General features: G+C 45.6%; 1 protein-coding gene across 4 annotated transcripts in view; it reads right to left on the bottom strand.

Moving 5' to 3' along the window:
• The window catches only part of LOC116944881 (collagen alpha-1(XI) chain-like), a 176,649-nt gene that overhangs the window by 111,654 nt on the left and 40,216 nt on the right, over nt 1-24,779 (bottom strand). For 2 of the 4 annotated variants that reach the window (XM_076068804.1, XM_032958737.2), the window contains exons 5-11: nt 11,256-11,384; nt 9,058-9,180; nt 7,494-7,661; nt 4,964-5,191; nt 3,811-3,867; nt 3,582-3,623; nt 2,331-2,393 (exon numbers count right to left, since the gene is read on the bottom strand). In XM_076068804.1, the coding sequence (XP_075924919.1) occupies nt 2,331-2,393; nt 3,582-3,623; nt 3,811-3,867; nt 4,964-5,191; nt 7,494-7,661; nt 9,058-9,180; nt 11,256-11,384 (810 nt within the window). The remainder of the gene's footprint in view (nt 1-2,330; nt 2,394-3,581; nt 3,624-3,810; nt 3,868-4,963; nt 5,192-7,493; nt 7,662-9,057; nt 9,181-11,255; nt 11,385-24,779) is intronic. The other 2 variants (XM_076068805.1, XM_032958738.2) reach the window with 1 other exon arrangement.

Genomic DNA, 24,779 nt, shown 5'->3' with positions numbered 1-24,779 from the left:
TGCGAGGGCGAGGATGCCGATGGTGCAGTGGTCTATGCACCGCACTGTGAATGCAACAACCTGAGTTAAACTCATAGCCATGGCCAACAACAGTCCTCACTCCTACTCACACTGATCAGCGTGGTGAAATATGGCCAAACAATCCTCGCAAATGATTTGGAGTGGGGAGGCCTTCTTCCAGCAGTAAATTTAAAGAGCGTTGTGAATCCGTATTGTTATTAACACGAAAGCATGAGGGTTTGCTTCTTGTAAATTATACCCGCAGGGTCATTCATGTCAAATTTGCAAGATAAGACGTTGCTAATTGGTAATTTTTGCGTGAAATTACAGGGCAGCAGTGGATGTCCAATTAATGATTTATCTATTCCAACTAACCTAGTGGTGGGGATTGCCATGTCAGGGAACATAAGTTACGTGTTCCATTTTGATTTAAATTTTGTTCCAGCCAAATTTTTATTTTCCAAGTGATGAATTGTCATTCTCCCTATGAATAAATATCCAGGCATATCGGTTCCCCTTCGCTCAACGTCAACCTTATCTTTTCCGTAACAAAATAATATGAATTTGCACGTGAATTTATATCCATGCATTATCAATGAAACCGTAATCTTAAGCCAACTTTTTAAACGTATCTGTGTCAACGGATGCTCTATTGTGTATTTTCCAATGGAACAAAAGTAACGTAACCTAACCCTAACTCTATCCTAACCCAAACCTAACTTTAAACTATACATAACCCTAACTCTAACCGTAACCTAACTATTATCTAACCCTAATCCAAACCTAACCCTCACTCTAATCTTACCGAAATGGATATATTCTGCTGAGACCAGTGACAAAATGGCATCTAAATTAGGAGAGGAAAGGCCTGAGAGGAAAGGCCTGAGAGGACAATCACTGCTGAGATGGAGCATCAAGATCTGTTTATGTCCAGAACCTCAATGGATCGTGTCATAGAGGGCATCAGAGATGGCGATGGCATGGTGAGGCCTTCATTCAACAGTGGATATTTAGATAATGGCTGATGATGATAATTCGTTATCAGCTTTTAAAATATTTTTCATGAGAGTCCTTTGGCTTTGAATCGTGGTATATTTACCTCGCAAAAAAGTTTTCATTGTTATCGTAATCATAAAGAAATGTAATAACTGCTAGAATTATTTATGGAGGAATGTGAAAAATGCCATTAGTCTTGGCCAAATGTGCACAGGAGGACAATTTTAGTCAGCTGTGTCTCCCCGACTGCTCATTCCACAAGTTAGCATCCCATAATAAGATGCCAGCTGTGGTAAGTAAAACATTTTTTATATAAAAATTTGTATATTTAAATATTCATCCAGTGTCTATTTCTGTCTTCTTACCACTGCTCAGCTTTACACTCACAAAGCACGGAGAGAGATTGCTTGATGGCAAACCGGTGAATCGCAATTCGCTTTCCCAACCTCTTGCACACTGCACCACGGCCCCCCTCCAGGAAATCCCAGGGCTAAATTCGTCGCAGGCACAATATACAAGTCAACATTTTGTGGCAATTTTTTTTTTTAAACGCAAAATCGCAGCAATGAACGTTGCTGCGATAACATTATGAGAATTTTCGCCCTGGGCACAACGCATGTTAGTGCCTGCGCGCGCACGCGCGTGCCTCATTATGTCGGGCGCTGACAAACACCACAGGGACACCACCTGCAGATCGTACCGACGCCTTCAGTGAACGCAATAAGCGTTAGACCGGCGCGGCTGACAAAGCGATGCCTTCGCGATAAATTACCAACATTTAAAGGCCACAATCGTAATGGGCAAACAAAATGTTCTCATTTGTTCCACTCTCACGTACGTGCGCACATAGATTGGTCTAGCATATTGACTTTCACCTCGCCAAAACTGTGCTCAGCCACCGCCGTACTGCTATTTCACTCTGCATCTGCTTGTCCACGGCATTCCCTCCCTTCGTCTTTGGTCGCAAGTTCACGCCTCTTCCGATTAGCACGGTTGGCTACGTACGGTGCGAAAGAAGTTCAACATGCGCACGTGCATACGTAACCTTGCTCACTTTAAGAAACGTGTTACACTCGTATCTACCGCGACCTTTACAGTGCTATTTGTTGCTGGCAACTTGGTGACTTATTTTACTGTTGGGGGGTGGGGGGGGGCGGAGGGGGGGGGGGGCTGGTGCTCAACAACCGTGATTAAAAAAAAACAATGTACAACGCACTCAGCGTATGTTACAGAGAGGCGACAAAATCGCACATCGCACGCACGTTGGTCATTCGATACGACCGCCAACGACGGTGACGAGGGACTTTGTTGCAAATCAGCGGCGCGAAGCTTACCCTTTCACCGGGGTCGCCTCTGGGGCCTGAAGGTCCTTGAAGCCCAGGTGGGCCGGCCGGTCCCTGACAGAAGGGAACATTTAAAATCAATGTACGTTTACACGTCATAAGCCACTTCGTTGAGCTATCATTTTTGGCCAGGTCGCTTCTGAAAAAGAGCTAGTGGGCCTTTCATGGTAGTAAAATAAAAACATTGTTTATAGCTTTAGTTGTATTTTTCGTGGTCACCGAATGGTAGCGTGACTCACAGTGATAGGTACAAGGGCCAGACGACACATTGTCACAGTGGGGATGTTAAAAGCATGTATGTTGACATTCTTTCGCACCGTACGTTGCCAACCATGCTAATCGGAGGTGCAGAATTCCGCTCATGACTTCAGCTCTCCACGCAATTGCCCCTTTTGAGTAAATGACCGTTGTGAATATATACACACACACAAGTATGTGATGTGGATAAGGGCTTTTAAATGTATATTTACTTTGGGTTAGCGTGAATGTTTATTTACATCGTTGCAATAATACTTTGAGCACGTGTATTATGGTGTCATTTAAAGGCAAACGTCTTTTTTATCGTTATTCAAATAAAAACTGAAATGCTAGAATCCCTACTGATTAACTCTAAACTGATAAATAATATGTTAACATGTCAAACAAATTTAACGGCAAGTTTTTTGGCATTGTACAATTTTTTTCTGCCATGAAATTCGCTGAAGCTTGCATGGGAAACGTGTTATGTAAAATAAACATTGATGATTGTCATCGTCATGTCACACGAGACTTGGCACAGGAATAAAACCTCACCCATGTCAAGTTTCACACCTACCGAGATCCAGTGGCCAAACTGAATCATAATAAATAGTTGGTTAATTTCCCAGAAAAAAAAACGAGACGCAGTCCGAGGAATATGGCCAACACCAATTATATTGCTTTTAGTTTTTGGGAGGAAACCGGAGAACCTGGAGACAACCTTTGCGGAAAAGTGGGAGCACACACAATTCCCACAAATAAAACGCGCCCAGGTCAGGAGTCGAACCCAGGTGCCCCGTGCCGTGAGGCACAAGCGTTACCGCTGTGCCACCCTATCGACCCCCGCGAACATTTTGCCCATCATGTACGCCGCGGTGAGGTGAACCGTCGACGCAGCAACCCCGTGCAGAGCGGAGGCTTCGCTAACTTTTAATTCTCTGAGAATAGAACTCAACAGCAACAACAACAACAACAACGACAGAGAGAGGTGTTGGCAGCACTCACGGCAGGGCCTTCGTAGCCGGGGGGCCCCATCAGCAACATGCCCTGCGGAAGAGAAATGCACAAACGGGGCCGAGGGCAAATCAATTGGGTTCATGATGCGCTCATCACCTTTGCCTTGTTGCTCTTCCTTGTCGCCGATCGGCAAAACAAAACGGACGTTGGAGCTGTGGTAGCGACGCAGCCCAACAGCAGAAATAACAAAAAAAAGTTGAAAAAAAACCGCACTTACTGGCTCAATGATGGCAGGCTCGCCTTTCTCTCCCTTCTCACCCTTGATTCCACCGCCCTTCATTGTAAAAATAAACAGAGGCAAAATGTCAGTCCGCCGACAACAGGTGTTGCATTCTCTGTGCACGGCTTACGCTGTCAAAGTCTAACTGTGCCTTGCCGGTAGTGACCAAAAAAGTTGGCTTTTTTTTTCTTTCACCACAAGCAGATCTCGGATCCTTTGAACGTTTGTTCAAACGGCGGATACCGGTATTTTTTGTGGATTACTTTGGCGCACAGACACACGCACACAATTTCAGGTTAAATTCCCAGAAGCGCGGTGGGGTCAAGTGTGGGTATTCCCAGCTCTTCAAAGACATCTGGCCAGCATGGAAGAGTAGGCCAAAGAGCTGGTAGAGTGCGGCTCTCTGGAACTCCATGGAATCCCGGCACTTGCACCGGCAGTGGCGTAAGCAAGGAATTGTAGGGATGCACCTTTAACTTTTACTTATGTCCAGGGAGGAGCACATTTGAATTGTGAATAATCCGCAGCTGCTAGAAATAGAGTTAGCGATGTTATCTTTGGAAGTTCACGCGTAACTTTGTCTTCGGGCAAACGAGCTAATCTCAGGATAATGTTACGTAAAACTACCGCGAACACTTGCCGAGAGAGTGGCAATCACATAGTCAATGCTTATTAACATTCTGTAAAAAAAACCCTGTTCCAAAATGGGCAACTTTTTCAAAGGATCTAATACAAGAAAAACTAATGCACGAACGATGGCAGCCATAACAGACTTTTGGGGCAAGTGCTGTTAGCGAGCAACAATGAAGGCCTGCACGGCACACGAGGGGGTGGGTGGCCAGCACCACGCCCGGCTGCCTTTGTCTCCCTTGTGCCGATGTTTACACATCGCACCAGGTGCTCATTTGATGCTGAGTCTATTTAGGGGAGTCCCAGGACCGGTTCAAATATTCGTCACTGTTATTGGTCGTGAGCGGGAACCGAACGCGGCCCCGCCAGGTTCACAGAGCAGCGCGCTAACCGCTAGACTCCCGAAACACACGTAAGCATCTGTGCCTTCCAAAATCCTGTTAACATTCAGCGATTAAACATAATCCCCACGCTGATTACTTTCCATTGCTCCTTTATGCCGGGATACAATTCTAGTTACCCCTGAGTTGGCGTCTCCGGAAAGGGCTGGGCCGTATTCTCGGCTCTGCGCTCCCTCTCTCTCCCCCTCGCCGCGCTCTTCCGACCCGGCCCCCCCGGCCGCCCCGGCTGCCGACTTGTCCTCATAATCGTAGTCCAGGTACTCCTTGTCCCCGTAGTCCTGCGTCTCCTTGTCCAGGAAGTTGTCCTCGCCCGTCACGTACTCTTCGGTGAACTCGTCATTGTCGCCCTGCGGAATCGATCGAGCGCACCAAAAAAGCAAACGTCCACGTTTCTGTACGTCCTGCGAATCCGACGGGGGGGGGGGGGGGGGAGGGGGGGCCTCCCCGATTGCGGCTCCGTGGCTGTACCGCGTGCGGCTCCGACCACGACCGAATTGACTGTTGAAGGATCCGAAGACGCCGCCCCAAGCACGTGCAGCGAAACGTCGTACATCGTGCCGAACAACACGATAGTATAATCACACATCGGGGAGCTGCATAGCATCAAAAATGTGAAAACCTAACCCATAGCTGATCAAAAATGTTGTTTTGTCCCATCAGCCTATTGGCTTTGCACGCCAACATTATCAAGCACCATTTATTTAAGCAAGCAACTTCGGGACCAGTTTCAACCTTCTGGGTCTCATTGGCAAGGTCAGGCTTGTTACTCTTACTGCTGCACATCAAACCATCACGAGCTTGCGTGTCGTACAGATAGATCCCTGTCCACAGCTACTGGCTAATAAAAACGGACAAGTTTAACACGTAGGCTTCGCGACCAATATCATCCATAATAGAGGGGGGTTTTTTGGGTTAGATCACGTAAATATAGATGTGTCGTTAAACCCGCCACTACCCGACACAGCCAATTAGTAAGGTTTGTCACGTAAACAGAACATGCCAATTCGTCACTAGTACAGCAACACCGGTGTGTTGGAGAGCAAATCCACAACATTTACAATCTGAGTATGACGTTACTCCAGTAATTACACTTAGCTTCATCAGGTGACAGCCAGATCTGTGGAGAAATCCTCCTGTTTCGGACGAATGTGCCACTAGCACCATCAGTGGCGGCCAACGACACTTAAACTCGCGCAGCCTAAGGGACCTCACCAGCGACGTGCTCGTCACCTGCCACATGACCACCGCACTGCAAATTCAGGAGGCTCTGTGGCCTGTTGTACACTGTTGCTCGAGTACCACTGGCTGCCAGTTAGCACGAAACACGGCTTAATCGTTTGTCGTTGCATCAAGAGCTAAAGTAAAAGAAAATGTAACCTCAAAGGAAATAAAAGCTTGAAGCTTTACATGTGATCATGGCATACACATCCGGTTCCAAACGAAGTACTTGGTAGAAAACGACGGGTACATTTCGAAAGTATTTTTTATCATTATTCCTCGTAAAAAAACAACAGGGCCATCGGTCAAATAATTTACGGTGCACAGGCCGAAACAATTAAAATCCGAGAGAGTGGGAAATTAGGGCTAAGTGTCCATGACCCAGAGTTCAAAAATTCTGCAATATGCTGCACTTTGCAATTATGGAAAAGATGGTGGGATTATGTTTGGGAGGTAGAGAAAACCAGTAAGGTGTTGTTATTTTTTTTACATCTCAATTGTATTATCGTAGTCATGTCATAGGCTAACATATACATCCTTCTGGAACTCATCCAGTCAACTGAGCAATTACATGCCCTCGAATGGCTCCAGAAATTGACACTACCGAACTACCACCGAAGTCACTTCAATAGACCTTTTTCTCTGAATGCTTGACAGCATTCCTCCAAGCTCTGCAAATCGTCCCATGCAAACGTACAGTCCTTTTGTCAATCTACTGCTGGATGAGGGCGTCTGCACACCAGGTGGGTCGTGGGGATTTATCTGACCATACTTCACCATGCCGGTCAGTGCGAACCGGTAGAAGCGGGCAGTATAGACGCACGTGCGAGTATCATACAGTACAGCAAAGGGCCTTGCGGCACTGCCCTACGCTCCCTCGCACCACGGTCTGCAACACCTGCTATGTTTAACACGTAGGCTTTTGCGACCAATATTATGTTTGCTGATTAACTGTGAATAACCTAACCAATGATAGGTATGGCATATTCTCTAATTAACGTGATCCATTGTAACGTATATGACTATTCTGTATTAACCCCTCTCTGGTCTTCGCACCTGATAGACCCAGAGAGGTGACATCACTTTTACCCCCTCTATTTAAGACCGAAACAGGAGGATTTATTCACAATTCTGGCCGTCGCCTGATGAAGCTGGTTGTAATTACCGGTGAAATGTCATGCTCGAAATGTAAATCTTGTGGGCTTACTCTCCAACACACCGGTGTGCTGACAAACCTTACCCATCGGCTATGTTGGGTGGTGAGGAGTTTAACGACATATTTATATATATATGCCATCTAACCCCCCCAAAATATAACCTTTATTATGGACACCTGCCATGCATGGCATTACCCATCCAACTCTATCCAGGTTCAACCCTGATAGTGAATGGCAAAGGGGGCGGTGTCGGGGTGGGGGAGTTGGGGGCCACCTCTGTGAAGTTGCTGTCCACGGCGTAGACCGTTGACACGGAGGGCTCGGGGCTCTCCGGCACCACGTCCTCGGTCAGGGTGTTGTCATAGTCCGTCATCGTGTAGTACTTCGAGGGGTCCTCCTTCTCGCCCTCGCTCGGGCCTTCCGCCTCCGCGCCGGTGGGCTCCTAGGGCAAGCGCGTCCGCGCGTCAACGTCAACGGCGTTCGGCGGAAGTCGCCACGAAGGGTGGGTGCCGCTTGTGGCTTTCGCGCTATGTGCCGGCGGGAGCTCGTTCGGGGACCGAGTCGACGCGGCCGGACGGGCGACACGTGGTATGATCGGGCGACACTTCGGAACCGTCCGCCGCACGCCAATGGGGAGTGAACCCCACGACAGTGAATGTGTCGCATTCAACTTTCAGCAGGTGCCGATTAAGAAAACAATTGCGAAAAGCCAGCGCGATGTGGACACGGCTTGGACTGTAAACGAGTGGTGAGGCGACGGAATGCGGCGGCCAGGCAAACGGCCTGGAATCGTACAAAATGCACCCACGGACAAACGACACGTGCATTTACTGTCGGCATTTGGGTTTATTTTACATCAAAAACGTATATAACTTAGAAATGAAAATAACGTAAAAATTTATCAAATGAGATGTAAACCGAAAAAAGTTGCTAACTTATGACAAATGTAAGGAGAAAGCATCATTAATCAAATTAACGTATATTGGTGCATACCTGTACCTGAATTTGAAAATGCAGTAATTATTTATCCAGCAAATCCTTCGTGAGTCTGAAGACTTTTATATGAGGGTTCTGCTTTTGAAACGCCTGGCCAACGCTATTTGTGGCAATTCAGCGTCTCAATTCGATCCAACAATCTATGCTTTTTGTTTTCTGTTGCAGTGAATTATAACGCCTCTTGTGGCTGGAAGGGTGACACAAATCCTGTTAAACGCAATGCTGTAGACCGCCTGCAAAAGACATTGATTCTTGCACGCGTGCATGTACGGTGAACAATGCTAACCGACGAATTCATAGACCGTTCTACCCCTACCGATGCTTCGTTTGATTACCACTGAGAGTATAAAAATCTACCTGCGACGATCCATTCGCCATCACGCAGCGCGGCTGGCACTCCTCAGAGCTTACTGTTTTCAACTACGCCGTTCTTGCCACGACAGCCAGAGTGGCACTTCAGCAGAGTTACACTCCAATCGCTGTGCAATTCATGGCGAATTCAAAGGTGTTCTCTTGTGCCGGGCAGAAAGTCAATTCGTAAATACGTCAGACAATTCCGTGAAAGTGGAAGTTTTACAGAGAGCCTAAAGCTGGGTCCAACACCTCAACGACGCGTCGTGCCAGCGGACTTCGCTCGAAATCATGCAGCTGCACGACACGGAACGACACAGTAACGTGGTGGCGTACCCTCAGTTATTGTAAGCCCTGAGTTGACCAGTTGCCAATAGTAGCTGTTATACGTTAGAAGCGATAGAATTTCGTAATGGTGGCAAATTAACCAAAACACCCCCAGCAAATGAAACATTCAGGTCAACACCTGTGCGAGCTGTTATTGTGTTTACCTGTCCAGGCCCGCTTGGGCTGCCTGCCGAAGGTTGTAGGCCCTCCGGCGGCCCAAACCCGGTGTGGTTATTGAGCGAGTGTGTGTAATCATAGTCATAGGCGGGCGACCCTCCATCGCTGTACTACAGGTCAGGAGGACAGTGAGAGAAACAGAGCAGTGGAAAGGTTGCAGCCAACGAGAACATCACCCAATAAAGAATCCGGAAAACCCGCTCAACACGGACATCGGGCAACGCGAGAGGTAGACCACTCGTGATCTTATTCATGAGAACCAGTGCTTACATTCTAAGCAATACAACTGCATGATGTACGGGGTGGGTTTTTATTTTATACCTTGAGCTCACTCTTCCCCATACAACGACTCTTAATAATACAACTTGCAAGAAATACTTTGGCGGGGATTTTTATTTATTGCTCTGAAAAATATAAAACCCCCACCGAACTGCATTATTAAAGGTGGAGCTCCCTGCGTTCGGCTCGGTGCACGCCACTGCTGGCCGAAAGGCCTCCCAAATAGAATGACCGCTCGGGAATGTTTGGTATAAATATTCCACGTTCACCGGACGTGTCGGAAGAGGTGTGCGTCCCCACGCTTAACCCCACCGCGTGCGGCTTGCCGATCGACCAAACTGTGGCTGCACCCATTCGCTCCCACGGCTGGGTGGACAGCAGTGGGAAGATTTGAGAAACTTGCGCCGTTGTTTCGACCGCCGCACTGGAAGATGGAATCGAACCGCGTGAGCTCGGGATTGCAAGTCCAGTGAGCTGACCGTCACTCCACAGCTCCGAAATGCATCGTGCTGACAGTTTATTAGTCAAGAATGTAAGCATTGATGAAACCCACGCAGCAAGAGCAGAAATGTTCAGGATTGCCCCCAGCGTACCTTGCAAGAGCACTGAATCGTTCATATGAATCAGCATGATTATAGGCAGTCGGGCACATGCCAAGATTTCATTGAAAAAAATGTTTTGTTGTTGTTATTCAGCTTGACTAAATGATGTGTCAAGGTTAATATAAAATGCACCCTCAACATTTTCACCACTAATTTTGGTTGTTCCCGTTTACAACACATTCCCCGGTTAGATGGATGGGTTATCGTTCACCATTGAGGCATTGGCTCAGTCGTGGTGCTGTGTAAATCCGGTCGCCCAATGTTCTCAAGACGATAAAGGGTTATGTTGTGGACATGGCCCACTTGTGTTGGATGCCATGTCTAAAGTGCATATGCGGTGACCATAACACACGTATAACACAGTTAGAAATGAGAGATAGGGTGCATTTGGCATGCTACTATGATGACACGACGCAGGATGATCAATAATCGCTGACGAAATGCTACTTTGGAGCGAGAGAGGCAAAATAAGACACTCATCATGAAGTTGCACCAATCCTAAGGCTTTTTTGTGTTCAACGTATATTAATAATTTCGAGTTTAAGTCGAAGCCAAAGTGATTTCCTGCTCGATTGAGCATTGATGCCCTGAGCCAGTGACGGAAATCCCCAATTTCGATATGGGGGTGCGAATATACCTTTAGGACAACCAAGGTTGACATCCCCCTTATTAACCCCGGAGGAATGATAGGCTGAGTCCACCCACTAAACAGGGTTTGAACTATATTCTTGGTTCTTTCGATAAAGTAACGTAGAAGGGAAACAATAAAATAAAATAAAAAATATAAAACAAAAAAAATCATTATTGTTTTATATCTACTTTTTTATTATTATTATTTTATTGTTTCTCCCTTCTACGTGAATTTACCGAAAGAACCAAGAATATGAATCCCTGCAGTCAGGAAAGCTTTAAATCATGGTTTGAACTCTCAACCTTTGGTTGAGAGCCCCTCCCTCTCACACTAAGCTACCACCTGGCCGATTATTCTCATTTGTTGTGTAAATTGCCTGTGTTGCATTACGTTGAACACAGTGCCATATTCGGCCTGCTGTCACTTCCCTGCTGAGCAATTACCTCAAATACCCATTTGTTCTAGTGCCTCGAGATGTTGTACCGCATGGAAGGCAGTGAGATTTAGCAGCAGGAGAGAGGCCCACGACCACAGCCGCAAAAACAAACAAAAATTTCCGCTGCGATGAGATTTTCCCACCGTTCACAGATTTGAATTGCGTACGGGAGGCGCGGTATGAACGATAAATGACGGCGACGTTGATTACGAGATGAGCAAGCGTCCGAAGGCTGACCTCGTCAAGGTCTGGATCCTGGGACTGGGGCAGCTCTGGCAGGGGCTGGTCGCAGTCCGGGCTGTAGTGACTACAGTAGTCGAAGGCGGCGCGTGGGTCGGCCACAAACAGCAGCTGTTGGATGTCTCCCTGTGGGGGTCACAACACACACACACGTGCACGCACATACATGAACACATGAACAGAGACAAAGAACCCGCCCCCCCTACAGCTTCAACAGACTGTTGGGGCAAGTGCTGTTAGCGAGCACTTATGAAGGACAACACAGTACACGAGGGTGCGGTTTCGGTAGCACCACACCTGGCCGCCTTTGTCTCCCCAATGTTTACAATATTTCAGCAAGTACTCATTTCAGGCTGAGTCGATCTAGGACTGGCCACAACTCAAAGAGGTCTTTCTCGCTAACAATTGCACATTCTTTTTGGATTGTCAATAGCAATTGGATGCAATTTCACTTTTTCAAAAAACGAGCCCAAGTCATATATTTGACAAAGCACAGTTGTTGACTTTGTGAAAACTGACGTTGGAGTGAGGCTCTGGCATACCGATTCAACTATTGTACATTCGTTTGCAGTTAAGAGTAAAGCTGTGGGGGATTATTGAAACATGCGTTTTGATTCATTTACATTATTTGCTGCTCTAAATTGACACGTGGTAAGCGACTCCGTTGAGCTATCATTAGTGGCCAGGTAGCTTCCGACAAAGAAGCTGATAGCTCAGTGGGCTTTACCTGGTAAGATAAAAAAGAAATTGTTTACTTTTATTACAGGATTTTTGCTAAGTGATTTGTTTACCTTTCCTATACTTTGCACTCCGGTCGTGTTTTTAAATTGTTTATTGTAGTAACGTTCTGACCCGCCCCTACTGGACATGTGTGGGAAAAGCTTTATAGCTCATCAGATTCCTCGAGTCGAAATAAAGATTCTGATATTGAAGAAACTGCTGTTGTAACTGTACGAACCTTAGGTGGATCCACTGGTTAATACGCCGCACAGGTGCGTGAAATTTGGCCGAAGCTTTCAAAAGCTACGCTACTCTTGGAGGATAAAACAAAAAATGGGGGAGAACCGCGAAGCCCCGCAGACCGTGATCCCTGACGACACGTGGCAGCTGCCTTTCTGGGAAGACACTCACTTCTCAAAGTGTCTGGGAAGACAGTCACTTCTCAAAGTGTCTGGGAAGACACTCACTTCTCACAGTGTCTGGGAAGACACTCACTTCTCAGAGTGTCTGGGAAGACACTCACTTCTCAAAGTGTCTGGGAAGACACTCACTTCTCAAAGTGTCTGGGAGGACACTTTGAGAAGTGTCTGGAAAGACACTTCTCAAAGTGTCTGGGAAGACACTCACTTCTCAAAGTGTCTGGGAAGACACTCACTTTGAGAAGTGTCTGGGAGGACACTCACTTCTCAAAGTGTCTGGGAAGACACTCACTTCTCAAAGTGGCTGGGAAGACATTCACTTCTCACAGTGTCTGGGAAGACACTCACTTCTCAGAGTGTCTGGGAAGACACTCACTTCTCAGAGTGTCTGGGAAGACATTCACTTCTCACAGTGTCTGGGAAGACACTCACTTCTCAAAGTGTCTGGGAAGACACTCACTTCTCAAAGTGTCTGGGAAGACACTCACTGCTCACAGTGTCTGGGAAGACACTCACTTCTCACAGTGTCTGGGAAGACCCTCACTTCTCACATTGTCTGGGAAGACACTCACTTCTCAAAGTGTCTGGGAAGACACTCACTTCTCAAAGTGTCTGGGAAGACACTCACTTCTCACAGTGTCTGGGAAGACACTCACTTCTCAAAGTGTCTGGGAAGACACTCACTTCTCAAAGTGTCTGGGAAGACACTCACTTCTCAAAGTGTCTGGGAAGACACTCACTTCTCAGAGTGTCTGGGAAGACACTCACTTCTCACAGTGTCTGGGAAGACACTCACTTCTCACAGTGTCTGGGAAGACACTCACTTCTCACAGTGTCTGGGAAGACACTCACTTCTCACAGTGTCTGGGAAGACACTCACTTCTCAGAGTGTCTGGGAAGACACTCACTTCTCACAGTGTCTGGGAAGACACTCACTTCTCACAGTGTCTGGGAAGACACTCACTTATCAAAGTGTCTGGGAAGACACTCACTTATCAAAGTGTCTGGGAAGACACTCACTTCTCACAGTGTCTGGGAAGACACTCACTTCTCAAAGTGTCTGGGAAGACACTCACTTCTCAAAGTGTCTGGGAAGACACTCACTTCTCACAGTGTCTGGGAAGACACTCACTTCTCAAAGTGTCTGGGAAGACACTCACTTCTCACAGTGTCTGGGAAGACACTCACTTCTCACAGTGTCTGGGAAGACACTCACTTCTCACAGAGTCTGGGAAGACACTCACTTCTCAAAGTGTCTGGGAAGACACTCACTTCTCAAAGTGTCTGGGAAGACACTCACATCTCAAAGGGTCTGGGAAGACACTCACTTCTCACAGAGTCTGGGAAGACACTCACTTCTCACAGTGTCTGGGAAGACACTCACTTCTCACAGTGTCTGGGAAGACATTCACTTCTCAAAGTGTCTGTGAAGACACTCACTTCTCACAGTGTCTGGGAAGACACTCACTTCTAAAAGTGTCTGGGAAGACACTCACTTCTCAAAGTGTCTGGGAAGACACTCACTTCTCAGAGTGTCTGGGAAGACACTCACTTCTCAGAGTGTCTGGGAAGACACTCACTTCTCGAAGTGTCTGGGAAGGCACTCACTTCTCAAAGTGTCTGGGAGGACACTTTGAGAAGTGTCTGGAAAGACACTCACTTCTCAAAGTGTCTGGGAAGACACTCACTTCTCAAAGTGTCTGGGAAGACACTCACTTTGAGAAGTGTCTGGGAGGACACTCACTTCTCAAAGTGTCTGGGAAGACACTCACTTCTCAAAGTGGCTGGGAAGACATTCACTTCTCACAGTGTCTGGGAAGACACTCACTTCTCAGAGTGTCTGGGAAGACACTCACTTCTCAGAGTGTCTGGGAAGACATTCACTTCTCACAGTGTCTGGGAAGACACTCACTTCTCAAAGTGTCTGGGAAGACACTCACTTCTCAAAGTGTCTGGGAAGACACTCACTGCTCACAGTGTCTGGGAAGACACTCACTTCTCACAGTGTCTGGGAAGACACTCACTTCTCACATTGTCTGGGAAGACACTCACTTCTCAAAGTGTCTGGGAAGACACTCACTTCTCAAAGTGTCTGGGAAGACACTCACTTCTCACAGTGTCTGGGAAGACACTCACTTCTCAAAGTGTCTGGGAAGACACTCACTTCTCAAAGTGTCTGGGAAGACACTCACTTCTCAAAGTGTCTGGGAAGACACTCACTTCTCAGAGTGTCTGGGAAGACACTCACTTCTCAAAGTGTCTGGGAAGACACTCACTTCTCACAGTGTCTGGGAAGACACTCACTTCTCACAGTGTCTGGGAAGACACTCACTTCTCAGAGTGTCTGGGAAGACACTCACTTCTCAAAGTGTCTGGGAAGACACTCACTTCTCAAAGTGTCTGGGAAGACACTCACTTCTCACAGTGTCTGGGAAGACACTCACTTATCAAAGTGTCTGGGAAGACACTCACTTATCAAAGTGTCTGGGAAGACACTCACTTCTCACAGTGTCTGGGAAGACACTCACTTCTCAAAGTGTCTGGGAAGACACTCACTTCTCAAAGTGCCTGGGAAGACACTCACTTCTCAAAGTGTCTGGGAAGACACTCACTTCTCACAGTGTCTGGGAAGACACTCACTTCTCAAAGTGTCTGGGAAGACACTCACTTCTCACAGTGTCTGGGAAGACACTCACTTCTCAAAGTGTCTGGGAAGACACTCACTTCTCACAGTGTCTGGGAAGACACTCACTTCTCAAAGTGTCTGGGAAGACACTCACTTCTCACAGTGTCTGGGAAGACACTCACTTCTCACAGTGTCTGGGAAGACACTCACTTCTCAAAGTGTATGGGAAGACACTCACATCTCAAAGGGTCTGGGAAGACACTCACTTCTCACAGAGTCTGGGAAGACACTCACTTCTCACAGTGTCTGGGAAGACACTCACTTCTCACAGTGTCTGGGAAGACATTCACTTCTCAAAGTGTCTGGGAAGACACTCACTTCTCACAGTGTCTGGGAAGACACTCACTTCTAAAAGTGTCTGGGAAGACACTCACTTCTCAAAGTGTCTGGGAAGACACTCACTTCTCAGAGTGTCTGGGAAGACACTCACTTCTCAGAGTGTCTGGGAAGACACTCACTTCTCAGAGTGTCTGGGAAGACACTCACTTCTCACAGTGTCTGGGAAGACACTCACTTCTCAGAGTGTCTGGGAAGACACTCACTTCTCAGAGTGTCTGGGAAGACACTCACTTCTAAAAGTGTCTGGGAAGACACTCACTTCTCAAAGTGTCTGGGAAGACACTCACTTCTCAAAGTGTCTGGGAAGACACTCACTTCTCAGAGTGTCTGGGAAGACACTCACTTCTCAGAGTGTCTGGGAAGACACTCACTTCTCACAGTGTCTGGGAAGACACTCACTTCTCAGAGTGTCTGGGAAGACACTCACTTCTCAGAGTGTCTGGGAAGACACTCACTTCTCACAGTCTCTGGGAAGACATTCACTTCTCACAGTGTCTGGGAAGACACTCACTTCTCAAAGTGTCTGGGAAGACACTCACTTCTCACAGTGTCTGGGAAGACACTCACTTCTCAAAGTGTCTGGGAAGACACTCACTTCTCACAGTGTCTGGGAAGACACTCACTTCTCAGAGTGTCTGGGAAGACACTCACTTCTCAGAGTGTCTGGGAAGACACTCACTTCTCACAGTGTCTGGGAAGACATTCACTTCTCACAGTGTCTGGGAAGACACTCACTTCTCACAGTGTCTGGGAAGACACTCACTTCTCAAAGTGTCTGGGAAGACACTCACTTCTCAAACGGCCGGTCTCCCGTGCCGAGCGCCCAAGCCACCCAACCCGCGCGCTGATTTCACTGCGGCTCACGAGTGGACAGGTTCGGATAATTCTTTGTTTTCTCTCGCTCGCGAAATCTCCGGGTTTAAGTGCTCTATTGTGGCACGATCGAAGATGTAAAAGAACATCTCTGCGCCTGTCAAATACAGAGGCTAGTCGAGTATCAATTAGAAATGTTTGTTTCAATACCACTTTCTGTATATACTGTAATCGGGGAATAGGGAACAGTGACGCTTTGGATAGCACACTACTATATAAACCCAGAGACGACTGAGTTTGACGCCCAGCCACAGCTAATATCAGATATATGAACTAGCCCTGGACATCCCCCCCTTTGCCAACCTGCATTGACCGGCATGGTGAAGTATGGTCAAACAAACCCCATGACCGACACGGTGTGTTGTTGTATATATAGGCCTTTTTCCAAAATTGAAATTAATAATAATTTTGCCAATATTTTTTTAAAATAATAATCGATCAAATAAATAAATAAAACACCCTGAAGCCCGCTACCTCCCACAAGCACCAAGCATCTGGAGGTCGTAAAAGGCGATTACATAATAAACTCCGGGGCAAAGGGAGGTTAACGACGATCTGCAAAATCTCCAGGTTGCCAAAGGTCCGCATGCCATAACCTGCTTGGCGCTTTGGACAGTTCACAAACAAATATCCAGAATCACAGGCACGGACACAGAACACAGGGCAAACGGACATTATAACTGATATTTTTTTGTCCAGAAAAAGTTGAAGCTTGGCTATAAGAATAAGTCGACATGATAGACTGCAGTCTATATTAGTGGCTTTATTGTTACTTATTTTATTTCACCATTATTCAACTCATATATTGTTTCTTATTGTATATTTCTATCTATGTAACTTCACCAAGAGAACCAAGGAATGTGAATTCTGGTAGTCAAGAAAGTGAGGGCTTGGTTATATCTCCAGCCTCGGGATATCAAAATATAACTCGAGAATAAAACAACGATGCCTGGTGACACAGACTTATAACAAAGCTTGGCAAACCCTTGAAATACCGGAGGTAACATCTAATGGTACATTACAAATCTTGGCTAAACATAAAACAAATAATAATTACAAGAGATTAGACCTGGGGTAACTCATTAGAGGTACAAGAAAATAGGTCAAACACACAAGACCAGATAAATGTATTCCATGAAATCAGAGCCTCCCCGGCCGCCTTTGTCTTCCAACAATTTGACACAAACACATGGTAGCCATAAATACGTATGAAAGGTGCGTCCCCTCCCTTAGCAGACACCACGAAGAGAGGGGTTGGGAGTTCAAACAAACATCAATTTGATGTAAAGCAGCCCGCCCGGGGTCACCGAGAGGGGAGGGGGGCAATCAGGCGCGGCCGCGGGGGGAGAAGAGCATGACGGAGTAAGCATCTGGTTTCTTTTTCTCTCGCAGGAGACGCGCAGAGGGGAGATTTTTCGGATATAAACAGCAACACGACACACGCAGTTCAGCTCGGCAAGGGACAGCTCGGCAAGGGACAGCTCGGCGAGCGACAGAAGAGGGATGAGACTCTGCAGTCAACCATCGATGGGGAGACTTGCCGAGTAGCGACGTGTCACCCAAACGCGAGTTTAGAGCTGACAGATGAAGTATCGCTCAAAGTCATTCTACCCTGAGTGCCAGCTCCCGCCACCAGCTACAGTCGAGCGATAGAATAACGAGCAACGACGAGCAAGCATCCGGGAGAAAGGGTGGAAAGGCCAAGCATCGACCAAGCCAGCATCACAGAGAACCAGCGAGCAAGGGTGTCTGCCACCAGCGAACGAACTGCACGCGCAATCGGGCATCGACAAAGAGCATGGGGCAGGAGGGAGCGCGTGCGGCGCAGCTCCTCCAGCAGTGGAATGAGCCTGAATCTGCCAGCGGACGGGCAGCTAAGTCGACGCTCCGAGCAAGAAAAAGCAACGAGGCCGTTGTAAGACACGCCCACCGTTGTAAGACACGCCCACCGTTGTAAGACACGCCCACCGTTGTAAGACACGCCCACCCTCACTCCATCACCGCTCCGCAGGGGACAAACACAATTTTTGATATAAGGGATGCCCAACCTCGGCGTTTGCTTAACGCAAGAAGATCAACACCACTCACACATCAACACGTACAGTAAGACTCATGATAAGTGCATCAACTAATAGCTGATAACGAAGAAAATTACGGCCCATTGGGTTACGTGGATACAGTCATTTAGAAGTATTTTAGTCGTTATTTTTTTCTCTTTCTTTTTAATTGCATAACTATTACCAATTAATTCATTGATGAAACTAAACGTTTAGAAACCCACGCTACGAATCTACACACTCACAGGGAGAATATTGTGTTGAAAGCTTTCTTTTGATCACAGAATCTTGCCCGCGAATCAATTAAAGCTGAAAACAGGCACACTGTCGCACACCATTGTTCCAAGACATTTCGTAATTACACAATCTTCCCAATGAATCCATTGCCGTCCCTTCGGGACATGTTTCTTTATTGCTCTTCGTATGAATATCGTTGCATGAATTTTTAAGGACTTTTTCCGATCACCGTGTATGCTCGCGTTACTCTAAGGAATGAATCAATTATTCTGTTACCCAGTTTAACAACGTGATCATTGAGGGTTAAATGTATGGATCGATGAGGAGGACATCTCCAGGAGTACTGTGTTGACAATTCCAAGCATAAGAGTTCGCATATTAGAGTGTTAAGGTTTTGTTTAGAAATTAAAATTGCTTAACACAGAAGTGTCTGAGTGGTGCCTTTCTAAGTTCATGCATAATAATCTTAATTATAATAACTGTATCCTGCGCTGAGATTTCAAATTGCAGACCTGATATAAAAACACTAAGACATAATCAATAAATGTTAAAGCGAGAATAATTGTATTATACCGATTGATAATACAAACCTAGACAACGAAGCCGAACTTAATCTTGCATACTTACAGCACACCTGCATAACTTCATACAATTAATTGTACGATCCCGATTGATAATACTACCCTCGTCAGCGAGTCAGGGCCTAATTATCATACCGGCTAACATTAGCATAATTGAATGCATGTGCATAACTTAATACAATTGCATCTCCATAATTAGCATAATTTATGCGCATAATTACATCAATTTACATAATTTTGGACAATTACACATTCTATTTTTTTTTTATTTTCATTTAATTTTCAATACCCGGAATATACAACAATGTGGAGAGTCGATCATCGAGTGGTGGGTTTAAAAAAGGTGAGTAAAATGTTAATTATTCATCTACATTGGAAAGTATTTTATCACGTGAGGTTACGTATTTTATATACACGTGGGCTATATTATTCAACACTTAAAGCAGTTCACACACACACACGCATTAAGAAAGGCTCTCAGACGCACACATACCCACAATAGCCTACCCAGCATGCCGTTGTAAAGAGGCCGTGATGAATGCGTCACATTGACCAGACAGGGCAGTGGCCGGAATATATCATGATGATTCACTTCATGCGACACCGACAATCATTGTTTGACGTGCCGCTCGTCATTCTGTAGAGTCACAATAATGCCTCATTCATCGCGCGGGGCTTTCGCTGCCCTCCGCTCTGCTCCAGTGCCCGGGTTTGTTCATCACCCGGTTCAAGGTTCAACTGCTGAGAGGAGTTTTTGCCCTCCGCGCAAAAATCAAAGGCAATTGCCTTCTTTTGGCTCGTGGACATTTAGCAAAGGCTTCATGGAACTGCGGAACAACTGGGTTTTTTATTCTTTCCGCAGTGTCCAAACCAAGCACCTGTAACAACAGTAAAGTAATAAATTAATAAAATAAAATAACACAATAAAATTCTCACGACGTTTTCGGCCACAACACAAGTGGCCTTCATTGTTGTGGCCGAAACGTCGTGAGAATTTGATTGTGTTATTTTATTTTATTAATTTATTATTTTATTCTCATTCTACGTGACTTTACCGAAAGAACCAAAAAAGATGAATCCTTGCAGTCACGAAAGCTTTAAATCGAAATTTAACAGTAAAGTACTCTTAATGAGACGGCAAAGACTTTCCAATGAACGTGACTTTTCTGTTTTGCAAAGAAATCGACTTGAAAAAAATGTGGACGGTACAATGAAACCAAAAATGACGATTACTAAGTGCCTGCAAGAATACATTTTTTATGAGTAGCACAATTTTTTTTGTTTTATCGTGGATAACACGAAAACCCCATAGTAAACATGAGACCTACATAATGTAAGTCATAATACGAAAGGCCTGTGTAGAGTGGTGATGCACTGGTTATCCCATGGACCATTATATATTATTATTCATAATTAATTAACATTTGTTCATGCTTTTGCTCTGATAGTTCCATGGAAAAGCCTTCTTAGCATGCACCTCCACTAAGAACGATGTCAGTATGCATGATGCCGTTATTACTGCTAAATAAATACATCCGAGGACAAACGTTTGTTGCAAAGCATGAGAGAATCCGCCGCTGGCATTATTACAGGGGGAAAAAAAAACGTCGATACCGCGTGTCTTCAACTCCCTACGCAGATGATATCTCACGGCTCAAATATAGATCGCATCACAATAGAAGTCTGGCTCACCGAGCATCCAATAACTACACGTGTACACATTAAAATGGTGCCAATTGCTTAACTCCAACAATAACTACAGGCTGCTGTTTGGTCCCAACAAATCATAGCAACGTAACATTCTTTTGGGATGGAAATCTAAACGGGCACTCCTCTCGCTCAGAAGACGGTAGACGCTTCCATGTGGAGCGATCTCCCAAACACCCGTAATGTGCCACCGGACTCGACGTATTTAAAATATTTTGTTGAAACTGTCACAGCCCGAAGAAATATCCTACGTGATATGGTGGTGTGCTCCAGGGTGTTTATCGGTGCGTTCGACTGGGTGTGATGTTAACTCCATACAGTAAACACGTGCTGTGTAAGTTATAGACGAAAAATGTTTGTACGTGCGTGTTGCTGTTTACGTATCAGTCGACACCCTAGACACCCTTGCAAATCAATTGTTCCATCAGCGGATTATTCAGAAGAAGCATTTCAATACTAATAATTGAACCATGCATATTCATGGTTTTTATTCCTTGTTAGTATTTCATTCTATATATGTCTTCACCATGCCCTCCGTGCATGATTATTTTTACAAATAGTCAATTACATGACTAGATGTTTTTTTTTAAATTACGCTCAAACTATTCCAAACATGTGTTGGCAAACGACTGCTGGCACACATCGCAGATACGCGCACATGTTTGCAGAAGGCAATCCCAGTGACATCTGCAGTAGTGGTTGCTACAGGGAGGCTTAGTTGGCCTTTATTCCAGATTACATTTCACCCTCACGCGCTGCAAAGAGGCAGCCGGCCAGCTGGAATGCTCCACTGACGGCTCACACTTGCCAAACACATCACAGTAACCTGTCCTTACCAGCAACCTGAAATTACCTACGGGGATAAAAAAAAAAACAATTGTAACACCACTGCCTAGGTTTATGCTGTGTTGCTGTATCAGCTATCCGTTGTTTTTTTCGGTTTGCACCGCGTGCTGTTACACGTGCTGTTTCACGTGCTGTTCGCTCAGTCTTCTGGGAGCTTTTTTAGGAACTGAATATTTAACTGAATATTTAACTGAATATTTCCTCAATAAACTTCCGTGTTGGTTTTGGGTAGAACCACGTGCTGTTGGGCACGTTGTCCGACGTTTCGCTCCATATGCTGGGAATTTCTTCAATTCAGCTCCCATGGAAGCTTCCAGCACTGCACTGCAAAAACCTGCCAGTGCATGGAGCGAAATGTCGAACATCACGCTGAACAAGACGCAATACAACCCCAAAACTCATCTGAGAGCTACTTAATGATATATGGCGATTACGCTACAGTACCTGGAACACAACACAATTGACTTCATACGTTACATGGATGTTAGTGGGAAGCTGCTGTGGTGGAATGGTCAGCACACTGCACTTGCAATCCAGAGGTCACCGGCGAGATCTTCCGCCGTGGCAGTTAAAACAAAGGGCAACGTTTCTAAAATCAGCCACCCAGCTCCGTTAACACAACCGACGTATACATGTGGAGTCTACGCCACCGTTAGTCGATTGGCAGGTCGTGTGTGTTGGGGTAAAGTGTTGGCACTACTCCCTCTTCCTACCTCTTCCAAGACCTCTGGCCAGCATGGAGGAGTAGGCTAAAAAAATACCCTCTAAAGGGGCTATAAGTAAACTAAAAACTAAATTACGTTTATTTTATCAGGAAAGACCCACTGAGCTACAGAGCGCTTTTTCAGAAGTGGCTTGGCCACAAATGATAGCTCAACGAAGCGGCTTATCATGTTGACATTCATTGCAGCCAAATGCTCTAAACGCGTGACGTTGATTCTAAATGTGGAGGGGAAAACCAGAGGACCTGGAGAAAAATTCCGCACGACCACGGGGGAGAACATGCAAACTCCAAATATATAAGCGTCAAAGTCGGGATCGAACCCATGACCTCCTGCATACAAGGCGAGGTATTTTAACATCTGGCTACTGTGGCATTCTTGGAGAGGCTGTTCTGCCGGTAGCGGTGTGAGCTAAATATTGCAGGGCTGCACTTTTAACATCAATTACTTTACGTAACCATGATGCTGCAGAACCTGGAATATATCACAATCACCTTCCTTTTTTTTACGTTGCTATACTTAGAAAGAATTGGCACCGTGTTAGAAAAAACACATTTATACTCAAGACAGAAATTCATACCCAGACATGTTCTTTGGGCAATCAGAGTATACTCAGTGCATATCAATCCCCTCCGGCATCTATCTCTCTGTAATCATAAGTTCCCTCTGACACTTTTATAACGATACCGGCTGCACTATCAAGTACAAGATCCGTGGATTGCAGTCCTGCAGATGCTTCGAGTGGGCATTACATGCCACGTGGATTGAAGATAAGTGTTGCAACAGCTGACTTTTTTTTACGTACATTATGTAAAAGAGGAAAACTGCTCATGCCCCTTCACGTGGTGATTTTCGCCTACCCGTCCACGCTGTACAGTTGTCTTTGGGACTTACCCATTGACTAACAGTGGTGCACACGTTTGTGGTGCATCCACTGCTTTCAGTTTCAGTTTCATTTATTAGGTATAACCCTGTGAGCCATGCGGCTATTGACTCGGGTGCAACTGCAACAAAACAAAAACATGAACAAAAAACATCTTTAAGTGTCTACACGCAACAGAAAAATCCTAGAAAAACAGCAAAGTCTTGCTTCAGCTGCCGTGCCGGGATATTGAATTGAACCGACAACCTCTGGTATTGCAATTATGTATTTAACACTGATTAGGTCAGCTGAACGCTGGACATTTTGATTGCCTTTCTTCGAACGTATTTTTGGAACAATATCAAACATCTTATTGCCATTCATACGGTCACAGAAATTCCAGGTAAGTTGGCAGCAAAGCGGACCTCCATTAAATCGTAATGGATATTCCTTTCTCGTTTGTTTCATCCCCACACACAACTCTAAACAGATAAGATAGACATCGATAAAGACACAGGAACCTAATTGAAACCGTGGACTGCTTTAACCGTAGCATCAAATCGATCAAATGTGAACACTCAGTGGATTGCGACTGAAGCAGCAGCGGTATTGCAGGCACGCATCGTGGCCAACTCATAACGGGCTGCAGCATAAACAAATAAATGTTGCCTTCTTTGGTTCTTTCGGTAAAGTCACGTAGAATGAGAATAAAATAATAAATTGATAAAATAAAATAACACAATAATATTATTGTATTATTTTAATAATATTATTGTGTTATTAAAATAACACAATAATATTATTGTGTTATTTTATTTTATCAATTTATTATTTTATTCTCATTCTACGTGACTTTACCGAAATAATAAAATAAAATAACACAATAATAATATTATTGTGTTATTTTATTTTATCAATTTATTATTTTATTCTCATTCTACGTGACTTTACCGAAAGAACCAAAGAAGATGAATCATTGCAGTCACGAAAGCTTTAAATCGAAATTTAAATAAATGTTGCGTTTACATTCATCAGCAAGGTGCGGTGCTACGATGCCGCTCACTAGACTGCTCTTCCAATAAGAATCACGCCGTGCTGAATCCTGTCGAATTGGAACTTGGCTCAGGGGAAACATTTTGTGGGGTGGGGGAAAAAAAAACTAACTAAATTTGTATTACGCAACAAAAGAAATTGGCATCGTCTGTCTCGTTCGGCCAATTGCCTCGTGACGGTTTCCCACAACGTTCACTTCCCCCCCCCCCCCCCCCCAATTCTCCCCTGATTTTTTGGGTTTTTTATCTTCCTCCGCACAAACACCCCGACCCAGCTCAGCTCACTCGAAGCAGGAGCAACATAAATCGCATTAATTACATCGTTTGTAACCAAAGCGGGAGCCGTTGCTCTGCCTGCCCAGCGCCCCCCCCCCCCCCCTCCAAGACCATAGAGAGAGAGAGAGAGAAACGAGAAGTTTG

Source organism: Petromyzon marinus, chromosome 22, assembly GCF_048934315.1.
Source record: "Petromyzon marinus isolate PM22_M1 ecotype Great Lakes invasive population chromosome 22, UKy_Petmar_22M1.pri1.0, whole genome shotgun sequence".
Classification (NCBI taxonomy): Eukaryota; Metazoa; Chordata; class Hyperoartia; order Petromyzontiformes; family Petromyzontidae; genus Petromyzon; species Petromyzon marinus.
This window is presented reverse-complemented; position numbering and strand designations above follow the sequence as displayed.